At 42.8% G+C, this 25,497-nt stretch overlaps 1 protein-coding gene across 1 annotated transcript in view; it reads left to right on the forward strand.

Annotated features, from left to right (window-relative positions):
* Positions 1-25,497, forward strand: part of LHX4 (LIM homeobox 4) — a 67,704-nt gene that overhangs the window by 36,800 nt on the left and 5,407 nt on the right. The window contains exons 3-4 of the mRNA XM_043962575.1: positions 15,122-15,324; positions 22,116-22,270. Of these exons, the coding sequence (XP_043818510.1) occupies positions 15,122-15,324; positions 22,116-22,270 (358 nt within the window). The remainder of the gene's footprint in view (positions 1-15,121; positions 15,325-22,115; positions 22,271-25,497) is intronic.

Genomic DNA, 25,497 nt, shown 5'->3' on the forward strand with positions numbered 1-25,497 from the left:
AAGTGTTAAGTGTCTGAGGCCGGATTTGAACTCAAGTACTCCTGACTCCAGGGCCGGTGCTCTATCCACTGCACCACCTAGCTGCCCCCAGATCCCTTTTTAATGTCAAGACGTCTTATGGACCCTCACATACTATTAGGATCCATTGGTTGAGTATTCCGATACCCCACAGGATCCAAGCTGTCCATGGCTCCCCATCTGAATTCAGTAACACCTTCATTCTTTTTTCTTTTCTTTTTTTTTTGTGGAGCAGTGAGGGTTAAGTGACTTGCCCAGGGTCACACAGCTAGTAAGTGTCAAGTGTCGGAGGTCAGGTTTGAATTTAGGTCCTCCTGAATCCAGGACCAGTGCTTTATCCACTGCGCCATTTAGCTGCCCCTCAGGAACACCTTCAGATGAATTCATCTCTTACTTATCACAATAGCATCTACACAATGGAATGGGTATTGGCTCTGGAGTCAGAGGCCTTGGATTCAAATGCCACCTCTGAAACCACCCTAGTGACTTAGAGCCAGCTAGGTGATGGATACAGTTATCAGACTTGGAGTCAGGAAGACCTAAAGTAAGACATTTTGCCTCAGACAGTTGCTAGTTATATGAGCTTGGACAAATCCCTTAACCTCTCTGGCTTCCTTCATTTCCCTTAAAATGAGGGGTCAGATTTGATGGTTTTTAAGGTACCTTCCTGCCCTAAATTGTGACTTAACCTTCCTGTACCTCAGTTTCCCCATCTGTAAAAAGAGAGGGTTTTACTATTGGTATCTTCTAAGTCACCTAGTCCTCAGATCCTCTTATCTGTCATCCTTTGAAAAGATGAGAACACATGTACTGTGATTTATTATTAATTCAATCTATAGAAACTATGTTTGCTTATTTACTTATTTGCTCATGGACTGGAAATGCTCTGGAAAAACTCCTGGTATTCCTAGGCTCCCAGGTTGGGAGCTACTGATTTGAGTAGTTTTAGAATCTTCAAGGCTGTATGAATGTACGTCCGTGCCCCTCACCGCACAGTTAGAAAATGTAGGCAAGAAAGGCAAGAATAAGAAACTCAGCTTATAATGATGCAAGACTTGTAATGTTATGTCCCTCGTGTGGAATGCAAATACATTTTCATTTACTAAAGCCCATAAACAAGGCAGAAGCGATTACTTGTGTAGTTACACGTGGGAATAGAAAGTTAAACTTAAGAAAGTTAAATACAATTAGTGCATTTGTAAATCATTCTCTCTTTAAGTACCTGAGAGTATTGATGTTACTGCTGCTCTCCATATTGGCTAAAGTCTCTTGGGACCAGTGGCTCTGGATGGAGATTTTCTGTTGTATGTATGATGCTAATCTCATTGGTGTTTCTGGCTTTGGGTGTATGTGATTTAAAAGTGGTTAATGGGGTAGCTAGGCAGTGCTGTGGATAGAGTGCCAGGTCTGGAGTCAGGAAGATCTGAGTTCAAATCTGGCCTCAGATGCTTGCTGTCTGTGTTACCCTGGCCAAGTTCCTGGGCAACCTTTTTGCCTCAGTTTCCTCATTTGTAAAATGAGCTGGAGAAGGAAATGGCAAACCACTCCAGTATCTTTGTTGAGAAAACCCCAAATGGGATCATGAAGAGTCAGACATGACTGAAATGACTGAACATCAACAATGGAAAACTGGGACAAACAGGTTGGAACAAGGTGTGACTAGGAGGAAAGCCCTCCTGTCTGAGAGCTGTTGATGAACTAAATAAACAGACATGGTTGTACCAGGGATGGTTTAGGTTTCACGGGTCTAGGAATAAGAGGTGCACAAAGATCCTGTTGATTTAAAGAGAACAAAGCAATGAAGACCTTCATCTGTTTCAGTTAATGATAGGAAACTTAGGGATTATCTTTAACTCTTTCTCTCCCCCACCTCCCACCTCCAATGAAAAGTACATTTTACTAACCTAACATCTCTTGGACCCATCTTCTTTTCCATTCCATGCCATGCCATGCCATTCCATGATGCTTAGAGCAGCTGGGTGACACTGTTCCTGGAGTCAGGAAGATCTAAGTCCAAATTCAGCCCTACACACTTCCTAGCTGTATGACCCTGGGAAAGTAATTTAATTTCTACCTGCCTCAGTTTCCTTGACTGTCAAATGGGGATAATAATAACACTACTTCTGGTTGTGAGGATCAAACGAGATAATATATGTAAAGCATTTAGCCCAGCCCCTAGCACATAGTAGTGCTTAATAAATGATTATTTTTCCTTCCATTTCAATAGCCACGATCTCCATTTGGCCCACTGGTCACCTCTCCATGTTTGTTTGTAATTATCTCCTCACTGGTTTCCCACCTCCAAGCGCTTTCTTCTGTAATTTATCTCACACATGGCCACAAGATTAATCTTTCCACAAACCTAACTCTGACTATGTCATGCTACTGCAAAATGTTCAGAAACTCCCCATCCCCTCCTAAATAAAGCCTAACCTGCTTGATCTGGCATTCAAGGCCCTGCATGATTTAATCATAACCCGTGTCTTCAGGCTTATCTCATATTCCTCCCCTTCAGGCATATCCTGGTCAAACTGAAATATTACTGGTTCTCTTAATACACTGCTGCAATTTACTGCCTCTGTAACTTTGTTTATGCCCTTCCCCCACTCTCCCATTTCCCCTTGTCAGAGTCCTACAGATGGTTCAAGGACCAGGTCGGATGCTACCACCTCCATGAAGCTTTTCCTCATTCATTTTCCTCATTCTCATGCCCCACCCCCACCCCTCGAAGCCCAAAGGATCATTGTTCCACATGCAGAGTACTTTGTACCTCTCCTGGGCACTGAGCCCATCCTAACTGGTGTTCTAGCTAGTTGTGTCATGTGTCTTATCTTCCCTGCTAGATTAAGGGAAGGAGTCATGTCATTTATTGTGGTGTTCTCTGTAGCACCTATTGCAGTGGTAGCTGCTTAATGAATGTTTATTAGAGGAAGCCAGGGAGGGAGGAGAAAGGAAAGAAGGAAAAGGAAAAGAAGGAGGAGGGGAAGAAAGAAAGACGGAAGGACTGAATGAAAAAGGGGAGAAGGGAAGGGAGGGAAGGCTGGTTTTCATCTCCAGGCAGGGGAGAATGTCCCCTACAATTGCACCTCAGCCACTTCCAGAATCGGCAGCTTATCCCAGGTTCCATGAATATCCACAGAAGTTCACATTCAGAGTCAGCTCACTGGGGGTCAATCACAGCAACTTGCATTTATATCATGCATCACTGCTCATTTGGGCCTCTCAACAACCACGAGAGGTTGGTAGCGCAGCATTATTGTTCCCATTTTACAGATGAAGAAACTGAGGTTCAGAGAAGTGGTGACTCACTCAAGATGATACTGCTGGTAAATGATCATTGCTGGGTCTTGAGCGTACGTCTTCTACATCCAAGTCAAATGAGGGTAAAGATGGAAGAGTGAGAAGAAGGGAAAGGGAGGGGGAGGTTGGAGAGCACCAAGGACAAACTTGGGCTTTTTTATGTTCTTTTCCCTGATAGGGCTAGGAAAAAATGTAAAATGAAGGTGCTGGACAGGATGATCTTCAAGGTTCCTTCTTGTTCTGAATCCTATGACAGCGGTGGAGTTAGCCCGCCACACATTCTTTTGAGCCCTGGGGTACAAGTGTTTGCTCTCAGCCTGTGTCCTGCGCCAGGAAATGGCTCTTTCTTGAAGGCTGACTTTTGTCAGAGAATGGTTTACACTGCTCTGACGTTACGGTGGACAAACTTAACTCATTAAACTGCTTTTGAGCCGGAGATGATATATGGAGGAAGTATTGGTACATACAGTAACAGTAAATATCAGCAACTTATCTGTCAAGTGTGGTGATAGATAAAAGAAATACATGGAGGGAAGTGTCAGCTGAGAAAAAATATATAGCTTGCAGTAAATCACCACCAAGCAATTAAAACATAAAATTAAGTTAAGCAGTATTTTGTTTCCAAAGGATGGGAGAGCAGTGGCCAGAGCGAGGTGATGCTGACAAACAGGAAAGCCTAAAGGCCAGGGCCCTAGTCAGAACCGTATTCCCATTGGGCCAGGAGGGTCGTAGGCCATTGAATGTCTTCCCTCAATGGTGGGATCCCCTCAAACTCTTGGCATTAGTCCCATAGTTCAAGAAGAGAGTCCAGTTCTTTCTCTCAGCTGACAAGGGACCCTTTACTAAATCCAGATTCTCTCCTGAAGGTCTTCCCCAGCCATTCTTCCCATTCCAACTCCCAGTGATCCTAAACCTTGTTTGTTTATTAAAGCAAAGAAATAAAACTGGACAGGATAGATTGGGATGGAAAGAATACACAGTCTTGCTCCCCCGTGGCCTATATTTATCCATTCATTCATTCATTTAGGTAACATTTATTAAAGCCTACTATGTATAAGGCACTATGCTGTTCTATTCCTGTGGGAATACAAAGAATGATATAGTCCCCGTCTTCTCTTCACGCAGCTTATAGTACTTTAGAGGACCTAAGGTGCAGACAAAAAATACAATACAAGGTATGATCTGACAAAAGAAGTACAAAGCACCACATCAGTTCAGAGGTGAGAGAGATCATTTCTCACTGGGGGAATATGGATCAGGGGAGGTTTCAGGGAAGAGGTGGTATTTGAACTGGATCTTGAACACCTGTAAGAATTGAATAAGTGAAGCCAGCGGTGAAGGCAATTTCACATGGAAGGAAGAACATGAACAAAAAAGCACGGAGACAGGAAATTGTGGGGCCTATCCAATGAACAAGGAGTAGTCTGGTTTTTGTTAGTTCAGAGGAGGTAGAGATCATTCAGGAGGACTATTGAAAGAGTTTGTGTCTAAGGCTAGAGAGGGAGTTTGGAGATAGATCTCAACGGTCCTTCAATAAGAGAAGATAGCCACACCTAATCTACCAATCAATCAATCAGCAGCAAGCATTTATTAAGTTCCTACTCTAAGCTAGGCTCTGGGGGATACAAAGACAATGATTCGACAGAACTTGCCCTCAAGGAATTCACATTCTCTTTGGGAAGACAATATATACATGTGCAAATATGCAGAATTGAAACCAAATAAGTGCCAGATAGTTTTATGTCCTAGTAATAGGAGGAACAGGAGAGGCTTTCTCTGTAGAAGGTGGTGCTTGTAAGGGGAGGGACTGAAGAGAGAGAAGGTGGACAAACAAAGCAAAGGCCTAAAGACAAGATGGAATGTCATGGGTGAAGAACAAGAAGGCCAACCTGACTAGACTAGAGAGCACATGAAGCCATAAAGGTAGTTTGAGGCCAATTTGTGAAGGACTTTAAATGCCAAAGAAGTCTACATTTGGCCCTACAGGCAATAGGGAGCCACTGGAATTTACTGAGGAGGGGAGTGACCATGATCCAATCTGCTTTTTTTGGGGGGGGGTTGCGGTGAGGCAATTGGGGTTAAATGACTTGCCCAGGGTCACACAGCTAGTGAGTGTCAAGTGTCTGAGGCCGGATTTGAACTCAGGCCCTCCTGACTCCAGGGCTGCTGGACCACCTAGCTGCCCTCCATCTGCTTTTTTTTTTTTTAGTGAGGCAATTGGGATTAAGTGACTTGCCCAGGGTCACACAGCTAGTAAGTATTAAGTGTCTGAGGCCGGATTTGAACTCAGGTACTCCTGACTCCAGGGCCAGTGCTCTATCCACTGTGCCACCTAGCTGCCCCTCTCCATCTGCTTTTAAGAAAAATCACTTTGAAAGTACCGGTCCTAGATTCAGGAGGACCTGAGTTCAAATCTGGCCTCAGACACTTGGCCTTACTAGCTGTGTGACCCTGGGCAAGTCACTTAACCCTCATTGCCCCACAAAAAAAGAAAAAAGACAAAGAAAAGTCACTTTCTCTCTTGTGTAGAGGAGAGATTAGAGAAGGGGAGAGAGACTTGAGACAAGGGGCACAATCAGGAAGCTACTGCAAGAACTGAAGTGAGAAGTGATGAAGGCCTGAAATAATGTGGTGGCTGTATAAGTAGAAAGAGAGATTGTGGACATAACAACAATAAGATTTAACAACCAACTGACTTTATGGAATGAAGGACAACGAGGAATTGAGGAATGGGACAGAGGTTGTGAAGTTGGGACGCTGGAAGGATTGTTTTGCTCTTGTCAGAAATAGGGGAATTCAGAAGAAAGGTGCATTTTGTGGGGGAGGGAGAGAATGAATTATGCTTTTTATGTGTTGAGTTTCAGATGCCTCTGGTCAGTCAGTTAATAAACATGTAAGTACTTAGTGTATGCCAGGCCCTGTGCAAAGTACTAGGACTATAAAAAAAGGCAAAAGACAGTGTCTGCTCATCATCTAATGGGGGAACGTGAACACTCTGCACAATGCATGTAAAGGGTAAATCAGAGATTGTCAGCAGATGGTGAAACTTCCTGTAGAAAGTGAGATTTTAGCTGGGAACTGAAAGAAGCCAGAGAGGTCAGGAGGCAGGAGAGACACACGTGAAAATATCTGGGATGGGAAGATGAAGTGTCTTGTTGGAGGAACAGTTAGGAGGCTGGTGTCACTGGATGACTGATTGGTAGGCAGAGGGTATAAGATATAAGGAGAGGAAGAAGGTAGGGGGACGGCAGGTTATGAAGTGCTTTGAATGCCAAACAGGAGATTTTATATTTGATCTTGGGGGTGATAGGGAGACACTGTAGTTTACTGAGTGGTGGGGGTGGGAATGGGGTGGTGGTGACGGGGTCAGACTTGTGCTGCCCCATTTGCCTGCTGAGTGGAAGATGGATTGAGAAAGGGGACTTCTAATTTGAAATGTTCAACAGGCAGTTGGTAATGTGGGACCCAAGCTCAGGGAAGAGACTGGCTTTCTGCATAGAGGTGATAATTAAAGCCACAAGAGCTGGTGAGGTAATTGAGAGAAGAAAAATAGAGAAGAAAAAGGGGTCCAGAGCCCTTGGGGTACACACCTAACTAGTGAATGTGATAGATGAACCAACAAAAGTGACTGAGAAGTGGTCAGACAGGTAGGAGGAAGGAGAACCAGGAGAGACCACTGGAATCTATCCTATTTACTGCTTCTCCCAGAAGCCCTTCACACATGCAGGAGTCATGACTGCCCTTGAGTTCCTTGTGAATGGAATGTGGTGAGAAGCCATAGTTATATGTGTCCTGTGTCCCCTACCTTAGTAGACTGTAAGCTCCACAAGGACAGCAACTGTCTTTTTTTTTTTAATGTATAAGGTATTTTATTTTTTCCATTACATGTAAAGATAGTTCTCAACTTTTGTCTATACAAGCTTTACAATTTCAGATTTTTCTCCCTCCCTCCCCTCCCTCTCCCCCTCCCCAGACAGCAGGCAATCTGATATAGGTTATATCTATATATCTCTATACATATACATATATATATATATACACATAATAACATTAATCCTATATCTGCATTAATCCTGTTACAAGAGAAAAAATCAGAGCAGTGATGCAAAACCTCAAAATAGAAAAAAAAACAAACAACAGCACCCAAAACAAAAGAAATAGTATGGTTCATTCAGCATCTATACTCCACAGTTCTTTTTTTTTTTTCTTGGATTTGGAGATCCTCTTCTATCATGAGTTCCCTGGAACTCTTCTGTACCATTGACAGCAACTGTCTTAATTGTTTTTTTTTATCTTCCATTTTGTCTAGAACAGTGTACTGCACATGTTGAATAAATGGATGAATGAACAGATGAAAGGATGTTAGATGTTATTTCTTTTCTTTTCTTTTTTTTTTTTTGTGAAGCAATTGGGGTTAAGTGACTTGCCTAGGGTCACACAGCTAGTAAGTGTTAAGTGTTTGAGGCCAGATTTGAACTCAGGTTCCCCTGACTCCAGGGCCCGTGCTTTATCCACTGTGCCACCTAGCTGCCCCAGTTAGATGTTATTTCAAGAAGTTTGTAAGTGAATATCATGGGGTTCTATGGGGAGGCCACAGAACCCTATGATGGCCTCCCCATAGAATCCAAGATAAATAGCACAGACCTGGGGGCTGCATACTCCCCACTGATGAGAAACAATATGGAGGGTAGGGGTTGCCAGGGACTTTGACTTCCAAGATAGGTTATTCTATGCTAAAGTGTGTTAAGGATGGAAGAAAATGCCCATCAAGGCTCATCCCAGGACCTCATTTCAGCCAGTCATTCTGACTTCCAAACAGAGCTTATTTTTTGGTAAGGATGTCTTTTATTTTTTTTTGGTACCTCAGAGTAACATTTATTTTTAAAATATATTTTTATTTGTAGCTTTTTTTTCCATATAAATATTCTATTATTTTCCAGTTACACATAGAGATAGTTTTCACCATTTGTTTTTATAAGATTTCTTGTTTCAAATTTTCCTCCCTTCTTCCCCTCCCTGCTCCCCAAGACAGCAGGTAATCTGATATAGGTTATATATGTAGAATCACATTAAACATATTTCTGCATTAGTCATGTAATAAGAGACGAATCAGAGCAAAAAGGAAAAAAATCCAATAAAAGAAAAACAATAAAAACAATAGAAATAGTATGGTTCGATCTGTATCCAGATTCAACAGTTCTTTTTTTTCTGGATTTGGAGAGCATTTTCCATCATAAGTCCTAGGATGGGGATCTTAGTCATGTCTAACCCATAGGTTATAGGGTTGTTGTAAGGGACAAATGAGATACCACATGCACAGTGCTTAGTAACACTTTAAAGAGTTTCATAAAATTGAGCTGTCCCCCCACCCCCACCCCTTATCTGAGAGGTAAACTATTCCTTTCCTAATTTACCTATGGGATCACCTTTTATGTCTAAATCATGTACCCATTTTGACCTTATTTTAGTACGTCTTTTATTTTTAAAAATGTATTGAGGGGCAGCTAGATGGCGCAGTGGGGATAGAGCACTGGCCCTGGAGTCAGGAGTACCTGAGTTCAAGTCTGGCCTCAGACACTTAACAATTACTAGCTGTGTGACCCTGGGCAAGTCACTTAACCCCAATTGCCTCACTAAAAAAAAAATGTATTGATTCCTTTTGTTTTATATCATAGTTATTTCTTAATATACTCTATCACAGGTCTCCCCCTCCCCCCAACCTTCCCTTGTAAAAAATAAAAAAATTAGTTAAGAGAAAGAATGGTCACATAAAACCAACTGACACAGTGCCCACAACATTTACTAGGATGGGGATCTTAGTCATGTCTAACCCATAGGTTATAGGGTTGTTGTAAGGGACAAATGAGATACCACATGCACAGTGCTTAGTAACACTTTAAAGAGTTTCATAAAATTGAGCTGTCCCCCCACCCCCACCCCTTATTGGTGAAATGCGTATACATGCATGGGTGTGGAGTTTTGAGAAGTACCTTAATGGGAAGAAATGTTCCTGTAACCAAGGGCATTTTGGGATTTTTTGGCTTTGATTGGTCCCTCTAAACGGAGGACTTTGGGACTTGGTTAGGGGGCAGTGCCAGCACAGATAAAGCCATGGCTTCTATTCCCATTTAGGTCAATCAATCAGTTGACCAGCACACATTTATCAAATGCGTGCTTGGTGCTAGGCAGTGTGCTAGGTGCTGTGGATACAAATACAAAAATCAAAATAGTGCCTGCCCTCAATGAGCTTACCTTCTGGGGGAGAGGGGGAGACAACATGTACATACAAAATAGACACAAGGTAGTTAGCATTGTCCTAACCCAGTGGCTCACAGTGCACCTGTGACTAGGACACTTTTTTAAAAAAGCCATGTCACTAAGCAAGTAATTTCATCCCTTTGGCCTCAGTTTATCTGATCGAGTTGTTTCAAGAACCTTGATCTTCAGTGCCAACCTCTTACCATTACTGGAAAAACAACTCACAATGCATGTCTTCTGATGAGTGTGTCGTTAGCATCATCTTCTCAATGCTCCATAATCCTTAAAGCACTATACACACGTCAGTTAGTATTATTAATTATTATTACTAATAGTATGATCACACAAAGGCCAGAACAGCATCAATCCCCTAGCTTCGACTCAAGGGAGGGATATACTCTAAAACTGGGGAGCTGAGCTCAGTGTACAGATGCCCTTGGGATGAGCTTTCAACAGCAGCTGGGCCCCAGCTTAGAGCTGGGTGCCCTGGGTTATCCGGAAGAAAGGTAATATGGAAAGACTTTCACTTATCAACCAAAGGTCCACATCCCACAATCAGGAAAATTGTTTCAATCACTTAAAAATGCTGGTGGGGAAGTCCATTTATTTTTCATTTTTCTTGTGCACTTGCCACCCTTATGCATGAATCACTGTCGGGATGGGGATTAAATTTATGCCCCCCCATTATCTTTCATGTCTCCTGTGCTTACAGGGCAGTTGGACTTCCTGCGACTGGAATTCAGTGTCTTCTTTTTTTTCATGAGTAAGGGAGATAATTCAATGGCTCTAGCCCTTTTGTGGTCATCAGCAAAGGCAGCAAAAGGGGCCATTTCTCTGCTCAAGAGGATATCTTCCTTCCTCTTCCTCTCTGTTCTTCCTTCCCTTGTCTTTTGTTTTGCCAGTATTGTACAGTAGTGACTTAAAAGGGATTATTTTCATGTGGACCCAAGTTTGGAAACATATAAGATTAGTGTGTGGGGGGGGGTTGTTTCTGTGGATGTGCATGTATGTGAAATAATTAGGTGAAATAATTTTTTGTCTTTCAGTGATTATTTTTCTTGATCTGTATTTTTTAAAACTACTTAAATGTACATGTATAAAAAGAGGCCCACATCATACCTTTCTGTTCTGGTCCTTCTTTCTCTCCTGCACACACATTTACCGTTAGAGCTCACCCTGTTTTTCTTCTTTTATCAGTTAGATGTACTCTGTCCAACACCTGTCTCCGTAGGACAGCCACTCTCCAAAATTATCTACTTATCAGAAACATAATGACTAGCAGCTAGCTTTTATCTGTTCCAGAGAATTCTAGTTTCTTATAGATCTAGAAAATTCTAGTTTCTGTTCTAGAGAATTCTGGTTTCTTACAAATCCGTGGATTCTGCTTTTCTAGAGATATACATAGTTCCACAGCCATCTTTTTTAATATCCGGATTTTTCTTGATCCACTTTGTTTTGACATCACCTTCATCTCCAAATAGACCCCTTCCCTGATCAGAAAGACTTCCTGGGAAACAAAGAATGAAAAAGAAGGAAAACAAAAAGAAGCTGAGCAGGGCCTGGCGGGCTGTGCACTGTTTCACATTCATATTCCCCCACTTCTGCTTTTGCAAGCCAAGGAGGGTGCTTTTTCTAATCCCTTCCCTAGGGGCAAGACTAGTCATAACTAGACAGAATTGCAGTTTCATTTCTTTTACTTTGTTGCTTTTTGTTGCCCTTTCCGTTGACATAGTTGGAGTCATTGCCTATATATATTGCTTTCTTGGTCCTCTTGACTTCTCTCTGCATCAGTTCATATGACTTCCCATGCTTGTCTGTATACTTTGAACTCATGATTTCTTACTGTTCAGTGATTTTTTTTTTACATTCATGGATCACAATTTGTTTAGCCCAGTGAGCATCTATGTGTTTCTAGTTCTGTTACTACAGAAAGTGCTCCTGTGAATACATTTGGTGTAATACATGACCTTTCTTTCTATCCTTGACCTCCTTGGGGTAAGTGCCTAGAAGTGGAATTTCTGGGTCAAAGGATATAGACCTTTTAGTCATTTTCTTAATGTAATTCCAAACTGCTTTTCAGAATGCTGAGGCCAATTCAGTTATACCGGCAGTGTATGTGTGCCTGTCTTTTCACAATCCTTCCAACATTAACTATTACTGTCTCTTGTCATCTTTTCCAACTTGTTGCATGTAAGGTAAAACCTCAGAGCTGTTTTGATCTGCACTTTTCTCATGTGACACTGACTACCCTGGTCCACACTTCGTAGAAGGCCAGATATGTTAGATTATATCTCTCCCACAATGTTCTTTGGCACACTTAAGGGGATGGGGAGCAGAGACTTGGGGTGTCTGCAAACGGCTCAGGCCCCTAACAATAGTGTCCTCCCAAGTATGGGGCATGGCCCCCTGTGCCCCAGTTTTTATAAAGATTAGCTTTTATAAAGAAATATTTACTTCAAAAGGTATAATAACAAACATACTCTCCAAATTGTGGGAGACATAATCTTCCTTTTCCCCTCTTTTATGTCCTCAGTTTCTGGGAAGGGGAGGAGAGGAGACTAGGCTCAAAGTTTAGCTCAGTTTCTAGAGCCCATGTCCCAGTACCAAGGTCAAACTCGCCATACACTTGGGCTTGAGTCCTAGTCACCTTGATTTCTCTGGATTAGGCTTCCCTCCTGGTTCCAAGATGGTCATGGCTCAGACCCCAGTTGGGATTGCCATACCAGTGCCCAAATCTGAGAAGCAAAACAGAACCGAAACCCATAGCCCAGGCCCATTTCTCTGAGCTTGGAGAAAGAGAGGGGGAGCAGGGGAAGGAAGGCTTTGTTTCATTGGCTCAGTTCATGGTGCCTCCTGTGGGTGGATGGCGATCTTCCCCTTCTGGACACAGCAGGAAGGAGTGCCAGGCAGAAATAGAGCCACTGTCTAGGCTTCCAGAGCTTTAAAGACAGGGCCTGTTCCACTTAGGTGGCCCATCAAAGGAGGCTCAGAATGCCTCCAACTCAGGAGATCTGGGCACACCCTCAGAAGCCTCCTTAGGAATTAGGTGAGCTGGGCTCCAAAGGCAAGCTGCTATACTTACCATCAGTATAGAGTGTGCCTTAGGGTTGGTAGTTTGACATTCTTTTTCTGAGAACTTTATTCACATCTCCTATTGGGTCTTGGTCTTATGTATTTCCACAGACACCTTATCAAAAAGGCACTGAGGCGGCACAGTAGGCCTGGAGTCAGGGAGACCTCAGACATCTACTAGCCTCAGATACTGTGTGACTGAACAAAACCTCTTTTTGTCTCAGTGTCCTCATCTATTAAAATGGGGATCCTAATAACATCTACTTCCCAGGGTGGTTGTGAGAATAAAGTGAGATGATATTTGTAAAGTGTTATATAAATGCTAGGTTCCCCCGCCCCCCCATATTTAAGCACTTATTCTATCCACTCAGGCAGAAGGACACAAACCTAGAATATTCAGTATAGAAAATAAAATCAAAATAAAATAAAATAACCATCCAAGTATCATTACAGGCCAATGTTAGTTTTTTAAAAGGCCCATTTAAAAATATACCCAGGCAAATTTGAACCCTCTTAGGAGAGAAAAACCCCAAAACCCAAACCCAGGAGACATTCTAGGAGCCTGGCAGCTTGAGCTCCCCAAGTTAAAAGTGATCTTAGTAATGTCGATTTCATGACACATCTACTATACCTTGTCTGGCCTTTTTCTTGCTAATGCAGAAGAGTCACGGGCAGAAGAAAGGATGATTTTCTCTCTCTTTCAGTGCTAGCCATGCACCTTCCCCCAGCTCCCCACCCTGCCCCCACTTCTTTGGGGGTCTGCTGGGAAGTAGGTTGTCTGATCCTGGATGCCAAGACCCATCCTGACAAGTACCTTGCACTCCCCACACCCTGGACTCCATCTCTCCAGGTATTAACATGACATAACCTGCCGCCAGACCCCTTTCAGCCCCTTTAGCAGGCATCATTATAGCATAAGAGTCCTATCATTCTGAGTTAATCTGGGATTCATCAGGATAGCTGTGACCATAATTAATTTATTTGGTATTAATGCAGATGAAATATGTACTGTCCTTTCAGGGGAAATCATCCTGCCTCTAAGTATTAGTTAAAAGGACCATTAAAATCAAACCTTCCTCAGATCCATTAGGCGAAGTCTTTCATCTTGAAGAAGATAAAGTTCTGTCGTGTGAAATGTCATGAATAATTAGGTTGATTGCTGTTTTCAACTCTGCCCCTGCCTCCCCTACCCCTCCCATCTCCTCCCATCTCCTCCTGGAAGCTGATGAAGCTCACCCAATACTGTTCACTTCTCCCCTGGTGCTGACTAGGTCTATACTTGACCAATTAGCCACTCCTGGGTACCCCAAGTCACTTGCCTGGCTAGGGGTTCCATCCAGTCCAGATGGGTTTATGTCTGTCTTCTCCCTGATGCCAAAGAGCAGGGAGCAGCCTTCTCTTTCATGCTGAGCCTGAACAGTTTGGAACAAGGCCCCTCGCTCGCCCCATGTTCCCCCAACCATGGGGCAGGAGCAAGAGTGTCTCTGGAGCCCGCAGCTCTGCTTTGTAGATGAGGGGACTGTGAAAACATTTCTTGGTGGTGCCGTGAGGGGGGCCCAGTTGGCACTGATTTCCCTCTTACACAGACCCTTCTGCATGACTGGAAAGCACCACAGGACCAAAGAGATGGAGCTAGAAGGGACCTTCAATGTGCCTTAGACCAGTGACTCCTAGCTTTTTGTACGGGGCACACCCCTGGGGCCGTCTGAGGAAACCTATAGAAGCCCTGTTCCAAAGAATGTTTTTTGGTGTGGTTTTTTTTGGCAAGGCAATGAGGGTTAGGTGACTTGCCCAGGGTCACACAGCTAGTAAGTGTCAAGCGTCTGAGGCTGGATTTGAACTCAGGTCCTCCTGAATCCAGGGCCAGTGCTTTATCCACTATGCCATCTAGTTGCCCCCGAAGAATGTTTTTAAATACAGAAAATAAAATACATAGATCACAAAGGAAACCAATAATATTGAAATAAAGTTATCAAGATAAAAAAAACCCAGCAAGATCTAGATGAAGAACCCCTGAACTCATCTTATTTTACAGATCAGGAAACTAAAACCCAGGGAGATTGGGCCTTCCTCAGGTCACATGGTAAAGCACAGAGGAGAGATTATTTTTTATTCAAGGGACTTGGAAGTGACTTAGAAATGTCCTCAACTGCCCACATCAATTTGGCACAACCCAGCTGTATTAAGTGGGCATTTTCCTATTTTGTTTATGTCAACATGATTTGTTTGGGCCTCTTTGGCTTGGGCCAGAGGACCAGGGGTTGGCTATGGGGTGGCCCTGGATCAGTGGCATTGCTTCCCCTTGAGGCCAAATGAGATGATACTTGTAAAAAAAGGTTGTAAACAGTGCCGGCACATAGTAGACACCCTTTCCTTCCCCTTCTCTCCTTAGTGGAGACCCTTCCTGAGGGTGTGAGTGTGGGAGGCATAGCCCCATCTACTCCTGTAACTCTCCTCTATTGTTCTCCCACAGGCGCTTTGGGACAAAATGCACAGCTTGTCAGCAGGGCATCCCCCCCACCCAGGTGGTACGGAAGGCCCAAGACTTCGTTTACCACCTCCATTGCTTTGCCTGCATCATCTGCAACCGCCAGCTGGCCACAGGGGACGAGTTCTACCTCATGGAAGACGGTCGGCTGGTGTGTAAGGAGGATTATGAGACAGCCAAGCAGAATGGTTAGTAGGGTTCCTGGCCCATGGACAAGAACTGATGCTTTGATCATGCCTTGGGCGCTCCATCCCTCCCCCTCTCCCAACAGCAACAACAACAACAACAACCCAGTGATAATAGGACATAGGAGTAAAAGACCCTTAGCTTTTATGCCAAGATCCTGGCCCGGCTGTTCTAATACCAGATGGCTGGCAGCCTCCCCTCACAGGACATACCAGGCTGAATCACACCAACATGTCAGGTTTCATGAGGAGTCGGTCTCTTCCTTCCCCTTGCATCATGGCCCGTGTTTCTCTGCTCTCATCACTGCCCCAGTATCTAAACCATTGTCCCTTGTTTCACTAGACAAGAACAACCCTAGTTTCGGGTCCTGAGCCACCTAACCTCCAGCCCTTCCTTTCACTCTGCATTATTAACCCAACTTTATGAGACTGGATCAGAGGGACACTGGGGACTCTGAAGCTCACCTTAGGTGCCCAGCCACTTCTAGGGGAGGTGTTTGGCTGCCTGTGTTAGTCCAGGAAAGAAAGGAGAATTCTGGGATCACTGCAGAAGGGAAGTTAGCTAGCTGGGGTAAATATACTACCTATCCCCACCCCTAACATGGATTTAGGACTCGGAGAAGTTTTTATCCTTAACTTGTGGGAAAAGCTCAAGGGTGGGGATTTGGTGTTTCATGTTTTAATTTAAATTGTCTTTTTTGTTTTTTGTTGTTTTTTTGGTGGGGCAATGGGGGTTAAGTAACTTGCCCAGGGTCACACAGCTAGCAAGTGTTAAGTGTCTGAGGCCAGATTTGAACTCAGGTCCTCCTGAATCCAGGGCCAGTACTTTATCCACTGTGCCACCTAGCTGCCCCTAAATTGTCTTTTTTATTGTGAATGTAATAACAATCAACAAACAGGCATTTCACTATACAAGGAAGGTGAATGAATGTGCTAAGTAAGCACATTTCATAATATACTGAAAAAGGCTTGTATAAGAAACTTCAAAATGTCTGTACAGTATACACTTACATGTAAATGTGCACACATATAGGCCATGTTTAGTTTATGTGAATGCACACATATACATATATAAAATGAATTCTATATGTCATAACAATAATGATAATGGCTAACATTTATATAGTACCTACCCATGTGTTGGTCTAAGAGCTTTACAAATATGATCTCATTTGGTCCTCCCAACAACCTGGAGAGGTAGGTGCTATTATTAAACATATTTTGCAGATGAGGAAACAGGCCAACAGAAGTGAAGTGACTTGCCCAGGGTCACACAGCTAGTGAGTGTATGAGGTAAAATTTGAAGTCTTCCTTACTCCAAGTCCAGTGTTCGATGCAGTATGGCGCCACCTAGTGCCACCTAGCTGCACACATACATGAATTAAACAAAGGAGTAAAAAATAAAACCAAACCCCAGCTCTACATGTTTTCCCTTCTGCAGTTTTCTTTTTCTTCTGTGCATTTAAGGACTCTCTTATTTATGCTCTTTTCTTTTCTTGCTTATCAATTTCCATGTGGAGCACCGTGTCAGGGAAGTGTCATCTGAGGGCCCCCATTCAGAATAGCTCCATGGGACAGAATTCCTCTTAGTCCCAGAGAAGGATTTCCTCCCCCATGCCCCTTCATGACTTCTGCTCACCTCCTCCCCAAAGCGACCACAGCCTCTGGGGAAGACTCTTCTGGTCAACAAAGACCTTTTCTGGTTTAATCTGTTCTCACTGATGGCCCCACCTGAGAGCACCCTTCTATGCTGTTCTGGAGGTGATTATGACATCATAGAAGATTAGACCCTTCTCTGGGGGATAAACTATTAAAGCAGATGGACGCCAAGGGCAAAAAATCAACAACCCTTTGATACTGATGCCCTTCACTGTAGTCATTAGGGAAGGGGGGGGAACCCAACCACAACTTAGGACAAAGAGGAATCATCATTTTGGTATCAGTGTGTCAGTATGCAGGGAAATTTCCCCAAATAGATTATCTGGGGAAATTTTGTATATGCATAAATGTGTATATGCAGGCACAGAGCTTAAAATGAAGAAACAAGGAAGAAGGAAAGCATTATTTCAATCTGGGAAATAAGAAGGGAAAACTTTATTTATAGGCATATTTCTTTTGGGAAAATCTTCTAAAAGGTGGGATGGATGGTTTTCTTTCTTTCTTTTTTTTTTTGGTGAGGCAATTGGGGTTAAGTGACTTGCTCAAGGTCACACAGCTAGTAAGTATTAAGTGTCTGAGGCCAGATTTGAACTCAGGTTCTCCTGACTTCAGGGCCGGTGCTCTATCCACTGTGCCACCTAGCTGCCCCTGGATAGTTTTCTTAGAAAGAAGTAGAACGGCATATCGGCTGATGTTTCTTTTGAAAATCCATGGGTCCACATGAATTCTATTGGGTTTATCCATGATCACTGACCTATCTACATTTACCCATATCACTTTCGTTCCTCTTAATTCTCCTGACTTTCTTTTCCTTCTTTATGGCTCCCATTTGCACTTGGCTAGGGAGAATATCAATATAGACAGATATAGAAATAGATATAGATGTATAGAGAGAGGTATATATGTACACATATACCTCTCTCTCTATGTGCGTGTATGTAGGTAGGTATATATGTGTGTGTATATAGAGAGAGGTATATGTGTACATATATACCTCTCTCTATACATCTATATCTATTTCTATATCTGTCTACATATCTATACATATCTATCTATCTATATGTATGTATGCATCTCCTTATAACAGAATAAGAGTTTCATAGGGGAGAGACAACATTGGCCCTAGAGTCAGAAAAGAGAGTTCAAATCATTTCCCTGACACTCTCTGTGTGACCTTGTCCGCGTCCTCCAACTCAGTTTGCTCGTCTGTAAAGTGAGGGGAGATAGACTTGATGGCCTCTGGGTTTTCTTCTGGCAAGTTTAAGACAACAAGGCTGAGTAAAGGATGCTTGGTACAGATGTGAGGTCCATTCGTTCTTTTTGCAAACACTGTATGGAAAGGCCCTGTGCTAGGGGATGGGGGGATGCCTCTTCTTAGGAGATGTAAGTGTTGGGCTCTGTCTTCTTCTTCTTTTTTTGGGGGGCGAAGCAATTGGGGTTAAGTGACTTGCCCAGGGTCACACAGCTAGTAAGTGTTAAGTGTCTGAGGCCAGATTTGAACTCAGCTCCTCCTGACTCCAGGGCCAGTGCTCTATCCACTGCACCACCTAGTTGCCCCCGGGGCTCTGTCTTAAAGGAACTGATGAACATGAATTCCTAGTGAAGGGCATTCTGGGCTGGCAGAAGAGGAGGGGAAAAGGCACAGAGGTGGGAATCAGAGGCCAAGTTAAACTTCCACCTTCCTCATGATTCTCCTCAGCCCCACTCTGATAGACTTTCAGGGCCTGGGGATGTGGCCAGAGCCTGTATTTCTGAAATGTTTCTTAAGTTCTTGCTGTTCCCCGGCACCTCTTTTCTCCCCTCCTGGAGCGCTTTGCTCTCCTTCCCAAGTCCCAACCTTTTCTAGGGTACCTATGGCCACCCAGCTTTCCTACCCCTCTTGTTTTTGACAAAGGTCCTGATGACATCCTGATGTCATTTATACCTTACTTTGAATTTGTAGATATATTTTTATTTTAAATAATTTCCAACTAAGGAAAGAAGGACTTTGGCTTTTCCAAAAGGAATTTAAGTGACCAGCTAGCTGGTGGGGGTGGTTTTTTATGTAAGGGGAGCACTTTTTTTTTTTTTTTTTGGTGAGGCAATTGGGGTTAAGTGACTTGCCCAGGGTCACACAGCTAGTAAGTGTCAAATGTCTGAGGTCAGATTTGAACTCAGGTACTCCTGACTCCAGGGCCAGTACTCTATCCACTGCACCACCTAGCTGCCCTCAGGGGAGCACTTTTTAATGTTAGGTCAGATAATCAGTCTATGTGCAAGGTCACACTATGTGGTACATGCTACTCTAAGGTATATAAGGCTGACCTCAATCATTACTGTCATTTTTGGTTTTCCTGCTGTCTAGACTAAGGGCCAAGAAGGAATGATCTCTAGGAAGACAAGAGGGAAGAATGTAGAGATTTTAAATCTAGAGGTAGAAGGGACATTAGAAGATGACCCGGGGAGGCAGGGCAGCTAGGTGGCTCAGTGGATAGAGCACTGGCCCTGGATTCAGGAGGACCTGAATTCAAATCTGGCCTCAGACACAACAGTTACTAGCTGTGTGACCCTGGGCAAGTCACTTAACCCTCATTGCCCTGAAAAAAAAAAAAGATGACCCCCATATGGGGGAACTAAAGCTCAGGGAATAAAAGGGTTTGTCCAAAGTCCCCTGGGGGTGGTAAATAGCAGATCTAGGATTCAGATCCAGCACAATGCCAAAGAAAAGTGAGGGAGGAAAAGGAGGTCGTCAGGGACAGGGAGTCCTCAGCATAGTGTCTTGCATGTTGTAGGCATGGAGTACTTGTTCAAATAAATTGCACTAAGATTGCCCAAAAATAGTGTTTTCAATGAAATATTACTCAAGATTGAGCCACCAAGGCACTGTGTCTAGAACATCTAGTCAGGTGTCGGAAATTCCCCCAAACAAAAACACAAAAAAGTCACAACTCACTTCAGTCAGCTTCATCTCCTCTCTGTTTGTCTGTCTGTCTGAAACTGGGGTTGTTATTTTTTTTATTTTTTATTTTTAGTGATGCAATTGGGATTAAGTGACTTGCCCAGGGTCACACAGCTAGTAGTGTTAAGTGTCTGAGGCCAGATTTGAACCCAGGTACTCCTGACTCCAGGACTGGTGCTCTATCCACTGCGCCACCTAGCTGCCCGTACTGGGGTTGTTATTAATTAACTAGAAAGGAAAAGGTTTTTGATCTGAAGATGGAAAGCAGAGAAAAAGAGTATTTGGTCCAGGAGCCAGGAGGCATTGGCAGAGGTGCTGGTGACTTACTTTACAGGTGACTTTGAGCAAATCCTCTCTCCTCTCTGGAACTCAGTTTTCTCATCTGAAAAACGAGGGTTTTGGCCTAGTCGGCCTCTGAGGGCCCTTTGAGTTTTCTTCCTCCTTCCCTTGTTTGTCTCTCTGGTGAAGAGGCAAATGAGCCAACAGCCAGGGAGACAAAAAGCAGCAGCAAGGAAACAGATTAATTAATAAACTGGAAAGTCCACCTCTACATGATTGATCACTGACTGTAAATGAGATGGTTCCTGCCCTCTGAGAAACTGACATGCTTAAAACACCAGACAGACTAAGTGCTCCTGTTCTTTTAATATGTCATTGGCTTTATAAAAACAGTAGTGGTTTGTCTGCCTCAGTTAGGGACAGATTCATTACTCCCAACACTTATTTCTTCTTCTCTCTTTTTATTTCTGGCTGGGTGAAAATGACCTGTGATAGGTTTTCAGGAAGCTGGAGACTGAATGAAGGGGAGAGATGACTTGGCGGTTAAGAAACAGAAAGGACAAGGGGGAAAATGGGAAGAGGGAACAAGGATGAAGAGAACAGAGAACTTTTTTCTTGACTGTAGAGAAGGTAGAAGAGAGAGGCAAGGCAGGAAGGGGCAGAGAGGTTTGAGATATATGGTTATCCGAGGTACAAGGAGAAAAAGGGAGGGCCAGAAACACCGGACACAAAGAAAAACACACTAGAGTCATAGAAAGATGGAAGAGATCTTAGAGGTCCTCTAACCCATAGATTTTAAAAAATGAACTTTAATTTTTATTCTGAACTTAACAACCACCAAATAGAATAGGCTTTTGCTTATACAGAGAACAGAAAAGTAGGCTCATACATGAAATTGCAGTTCTCCATCATGTGCAGCTTGCCTATTTTAAGTAGATATTATCAATTTGTAGCTTCCAAAACTATCCTACTTTCCTGACTTCTTTCTATTCACTTTATTTTTTAAAGATGTCTCAATGATTCCCTCCCCTCATTTTTACAGTTGAAGAAAATGAGGCACAGGGAGGCTGAACGATATGCCTAAGGTTAGACACATCGTAACATATGTCATAATTGGCACAAGGTGGCCTTTGAATGTTGGTCCACTGATTTCACTATACCAGAATGCTTGCTGAAGTCAAGAACCTTGTTTCAATTTTGTATCTTAGTAATAGTTAACATTTAGGACTTTAAAGTTTGCAAAGTATATATGATATGTATACATGTATAATATGTATAATATTATTTCATTTGATCCTTATGACAACCTGGGAGGAGGTAGCTGGGTGGCTCAGTGGATAGAGTGCTGGACCTAGAGTCAGGAAAAATGGAGTTCAGATGTAACCCCAGACACTTACGAGCTGTGTCGCTCTGGGCAAGTCACTTCACCACTGCTTCAGTTTGCTCATCGATAAAATAAGGATAATAATAGCACTTACCTCTGAGAGTTGTTGTGGGGATTAAATGAATTAATAATTGTAAAGCATTTAACACATTGCTGACACACAGTAGGTGCTATATAAACATTAGCTATTATATAGACAAAGCTATAGTTGGGTAAAGGGTTAGCTTCTAGGCAGGCTATGTTGTTTAGTCATGTGTGATTCTGTTTGGGGTTTTCTTCTCAAAGATACTGAAGTGGTTTGCCATTTCCTTCTCCAGCTCATTTTACAGATAAAGAAACTGAGGCAAACTGGGTTAAATGACTTGCCCAGAGTTGACCAGCTACAAAGTGTTTGAGGCCAGATTTGAACTCAGGAAGATGAGTCTTCCCAACTCTTGGTCTGGCACTCTATTCATCATGACACCTGACTTCCCAAATGTTATGTGTAGAGTTTTCTATTTAGGTCAAGGATGGTTTTTTTTCCCCCAATTGCAGATGACTCAGAAGCTGGAGCTAAGCGGCCTCGGACCACCATCACAGCCAAACAGCTGGAAACACTAAAGAATGCCTACAAGAATTCTCCCAAACCCGCCCGGCACGTGAGGGAGCAGCTGTCTTCTGAGACAGGGCTGGACATGAGGGTTGTGCAGGTGAGGCAGCTGCTCCTTAATCACTTACCTCTAATGGCCACTCAGCCATGATCAGGTCTCACTTTCCAGTGACGAGAGACCCTGGGGCAGACAAAGAAGGTTGTCTGGAACCTGTAAGACTTCAGGTGAAGAGAAAATCTTCCTTCATATGAAGGAGACCAGGGTACTTGGGAAACACTTCTGCTCCTTTCTCACTTTGGCTAACAGCCTGATTGATATTTAGGGAGACCCAGTCCAGGGAATATGATGAAAGGGTCTTGAGCAGAGAGGCCTGACAAAAGCCATTGGACATCCAGGCATGGCATCTGTCTGGTGCTGCAGTCAGAATAGAATCTCTTAGGATGTCAAAGGTATACTAAGGGTCCTCTAGGGCTGCCTGTATACATGAGGACTCCCCTCTACAGTGCCCTTGACCAGTGCTCATTCATTTTGGGCATGAAGACTTCTAGTAACAGAAAGGCAGAGCCTCCCAGTTGGGACGGCTATAATTGTTTTGTTTGTTTGTTTGTTTTGCGGGGCAATGGGGATTAAGTGACTTGCCCAGGGTCACACAGCTAGTAAGTGTCAAGTGTCTGAGGCCGAATTTGAACTCAGGTTCTCCTGAATCCAGGGCCCGTGCTTTATCCACTGCGCCACCTAGCTGCCCCTACAGCTATAATTGTTAGCAAGTTTTTCCTTACATCAAGCTAAAATCAGCATTTCTTCAACTCTGGGATCAACAAACAAAGACATCTAATCCAGTTCTATAGTACAACCTTTCAAATGTCTGAAGATGACACGCATGTTTCTCTATTCTCTAGAGCAAGAGTTCACCAAGTATGGTCTGGGGACCCTTGGGGGATCCTGAGGCTCTTCCAGGGGGTCTATGAGATCAAAACTCTTTTCATAGACACAATAAGATGTTTAATTTCTAGTATGGTAAACATTAATAGACATAAACCACAAAAACAAAAGTTCTATCAGGTCTTCCATAATTTTTGTGGAATCAAATCAACTCCATCATTGTTCTTGAGAAGGGTGTGTCAACCTGCTATCCTCCCTAAAACTTTTTCCCCCAATCTTAATAGTGTTTTATTTTTTCCCCAGTTACATGTAAAGATAGTTTTAAACATTTCTTTTTATAAGATTTTGAATTCCAAATTTTTCTCCCTCCCTCCCTTCCTTCCCTCCCCTTTCCTCCAGACAGAAAGCAATCGGGTATAGGTTATACATGTATAATCACATTAAACATATTTCTACATTCCCACAACTTTCTAAAGCAAATATCCCTCCCTAGCCACTATTTTCCTATATGTATTGTTTTCCCCCCTTAGAATATAAGCTTCTTGAAGGCAGGGACTAGTTTTTAAAAATATTTGTATTCCCAGCACTTATTAAAGTACCTGGAGTACAGTAATAATGTTTTTCCCTCATTCATTCATTCATTCATTCATTCATTCATTCATTCATTCAGTCATCTGTACCTTTATTTGAATCATTGATAAGAATGCTGAGTAAAAAACAGGCCAAGAAAAAAGGCTAATACTAGAGTTGTTACAGGACTGCTATGCGAATCACCACTCATTAGGTCAGGACATTCATCCAACTCCAAATTCATCTAAGTGAACATCTGGTCTACACTTCCCCATCTTGTCCAAAGAGATATTGCTAGAGTCGAGTTCTTTGCTGAAATATTGATATGTCACATCTGAGGCACCGTCTTGACAGTCTAGTAGGCATAGGGAGAGGATAGGACTAGACTTGTGATTTCAGCACTAAAGGGAACTCTCAGGTGTGAAAACTCTCCATCAACTCAGGTTGGAATCTTCTCTGTAACCAGTAATTTTAGAGAGTTACTTAGAGCAACGGGAAGTTCAATGACCTTCCCAAAGTCATAAAACCAACATGTGTCAGAGACAGGACTTGAATGCAAGTCTTCCTGGTTCCAAGGCCCTCCATCTTCTACCCTATGCTGCATCTCCATCATTTGAGGAACTGTCAAATGTTGAGTCAATATGGTACATAAATGTCACTTCTCTTTCTAAATGTTTATAAATCATCTACTGGTGACGCATTTTGCTAGGAATTGATTTCAAGCTCACTGCTTTCGGGTTTGAATATTTTATCATCTTCTCCTAAAAAATAAGGATGTTGCTCTTTCTCCAGACTTGTGGCCCCAGTCTTGTCCTCCATGATTTCTCAAAGATCCCCAGTAGTGATTCAGCAATCACATTCTTTCAATATCCTGGTATGTATTTGATTTATTCCAGATAAATGGACTTCAGTGAGGACAGCTGGATGAATGCTTACTAGGTTTTCACTTATCTTGGGTCTTTTTTTGCCCTTTCTATTCTTTCTAGTCTGAAGATCATTTTCCTCGGTGGAGAAAATATAAGCAAAAAGTTGAGCTTCCCCCCTCCCCATTCTTGGCACTTATCTTCCCATCTATTTTACCACAGTCTTTTCTGATTCCTTCTCTTGTAGACAACATAGCTTATCAATGTGGGTACCCTATCAAATTGTGAAGATCATAGATAATTAAGCATCTATGCCTTCATTCCCTATGATTCCTGTCCATGTCATCCCATAAATCTTCCAAAAAGAATTTGCTCAACAAGCTAAGTGCTTTTTAAAAGGTCTTCTCACAATCTTTGGGTACCAGTGTGGCATTTGTCCATCCTTGTTCTCACCAACCCACCTCTACTTTTTGGGATAGGGAATCAGAAGGACCTGAATTCAAATCCTGCTTTAGGCACCTAATAGCTGTGTGACCCTGGGCAAATCTCTTAGCCTCTGTTTGCCTCTGTTTCCTCATTGATAAACAGGGATAGTAATAGCACCTGCCTTCTAGGGTTATTGTGAAGAGCAGATGAGATATTTTAAAAGTCATCTGCAAACCTAAAGTGATATATAAATGCTACTTATTATTTTTATACAACTTCTTGCACACAAGTCATATTTAGTGCTATGCTGCAGCAGTTCCACCTCCAGCATTGTCCACTGGGTAATCTGCAATTTTGATTTATCTGAGATTGTGGTGTGTTGCATACAATAGAGACTTAATGCTTTTTGCATTCAACTGTCTTTCTCTCATTTGCAATGAAGCATCTCTTCTGAATTCATCCTCAGACACCTCACTTCTTCCGAGTCCATCTTTTTGAAATCTGAGTATGTTGATAAGCTCACCATGCACATATTGCCCCTGTTCCTCCCTGAGATCATTTTTACCTGTATTGCCAGAATTTCAT

The sequence above is a fragment of the Dromiciops gliroides genome, chromosome 4 (genome assembly GCF_019393635.1).
Source record: "Dromiciops gliroides isolate mDroGli1 chromosome 4, mDroGli1.pri, whole genome shotgun sequence".
Lineage (NCBI taxonomy): Eukaryota > Metazoa > Chordata > Mammalia > Microbiotheria > Microbiotheriidae > Dromiciops > Dromiciops gliroides.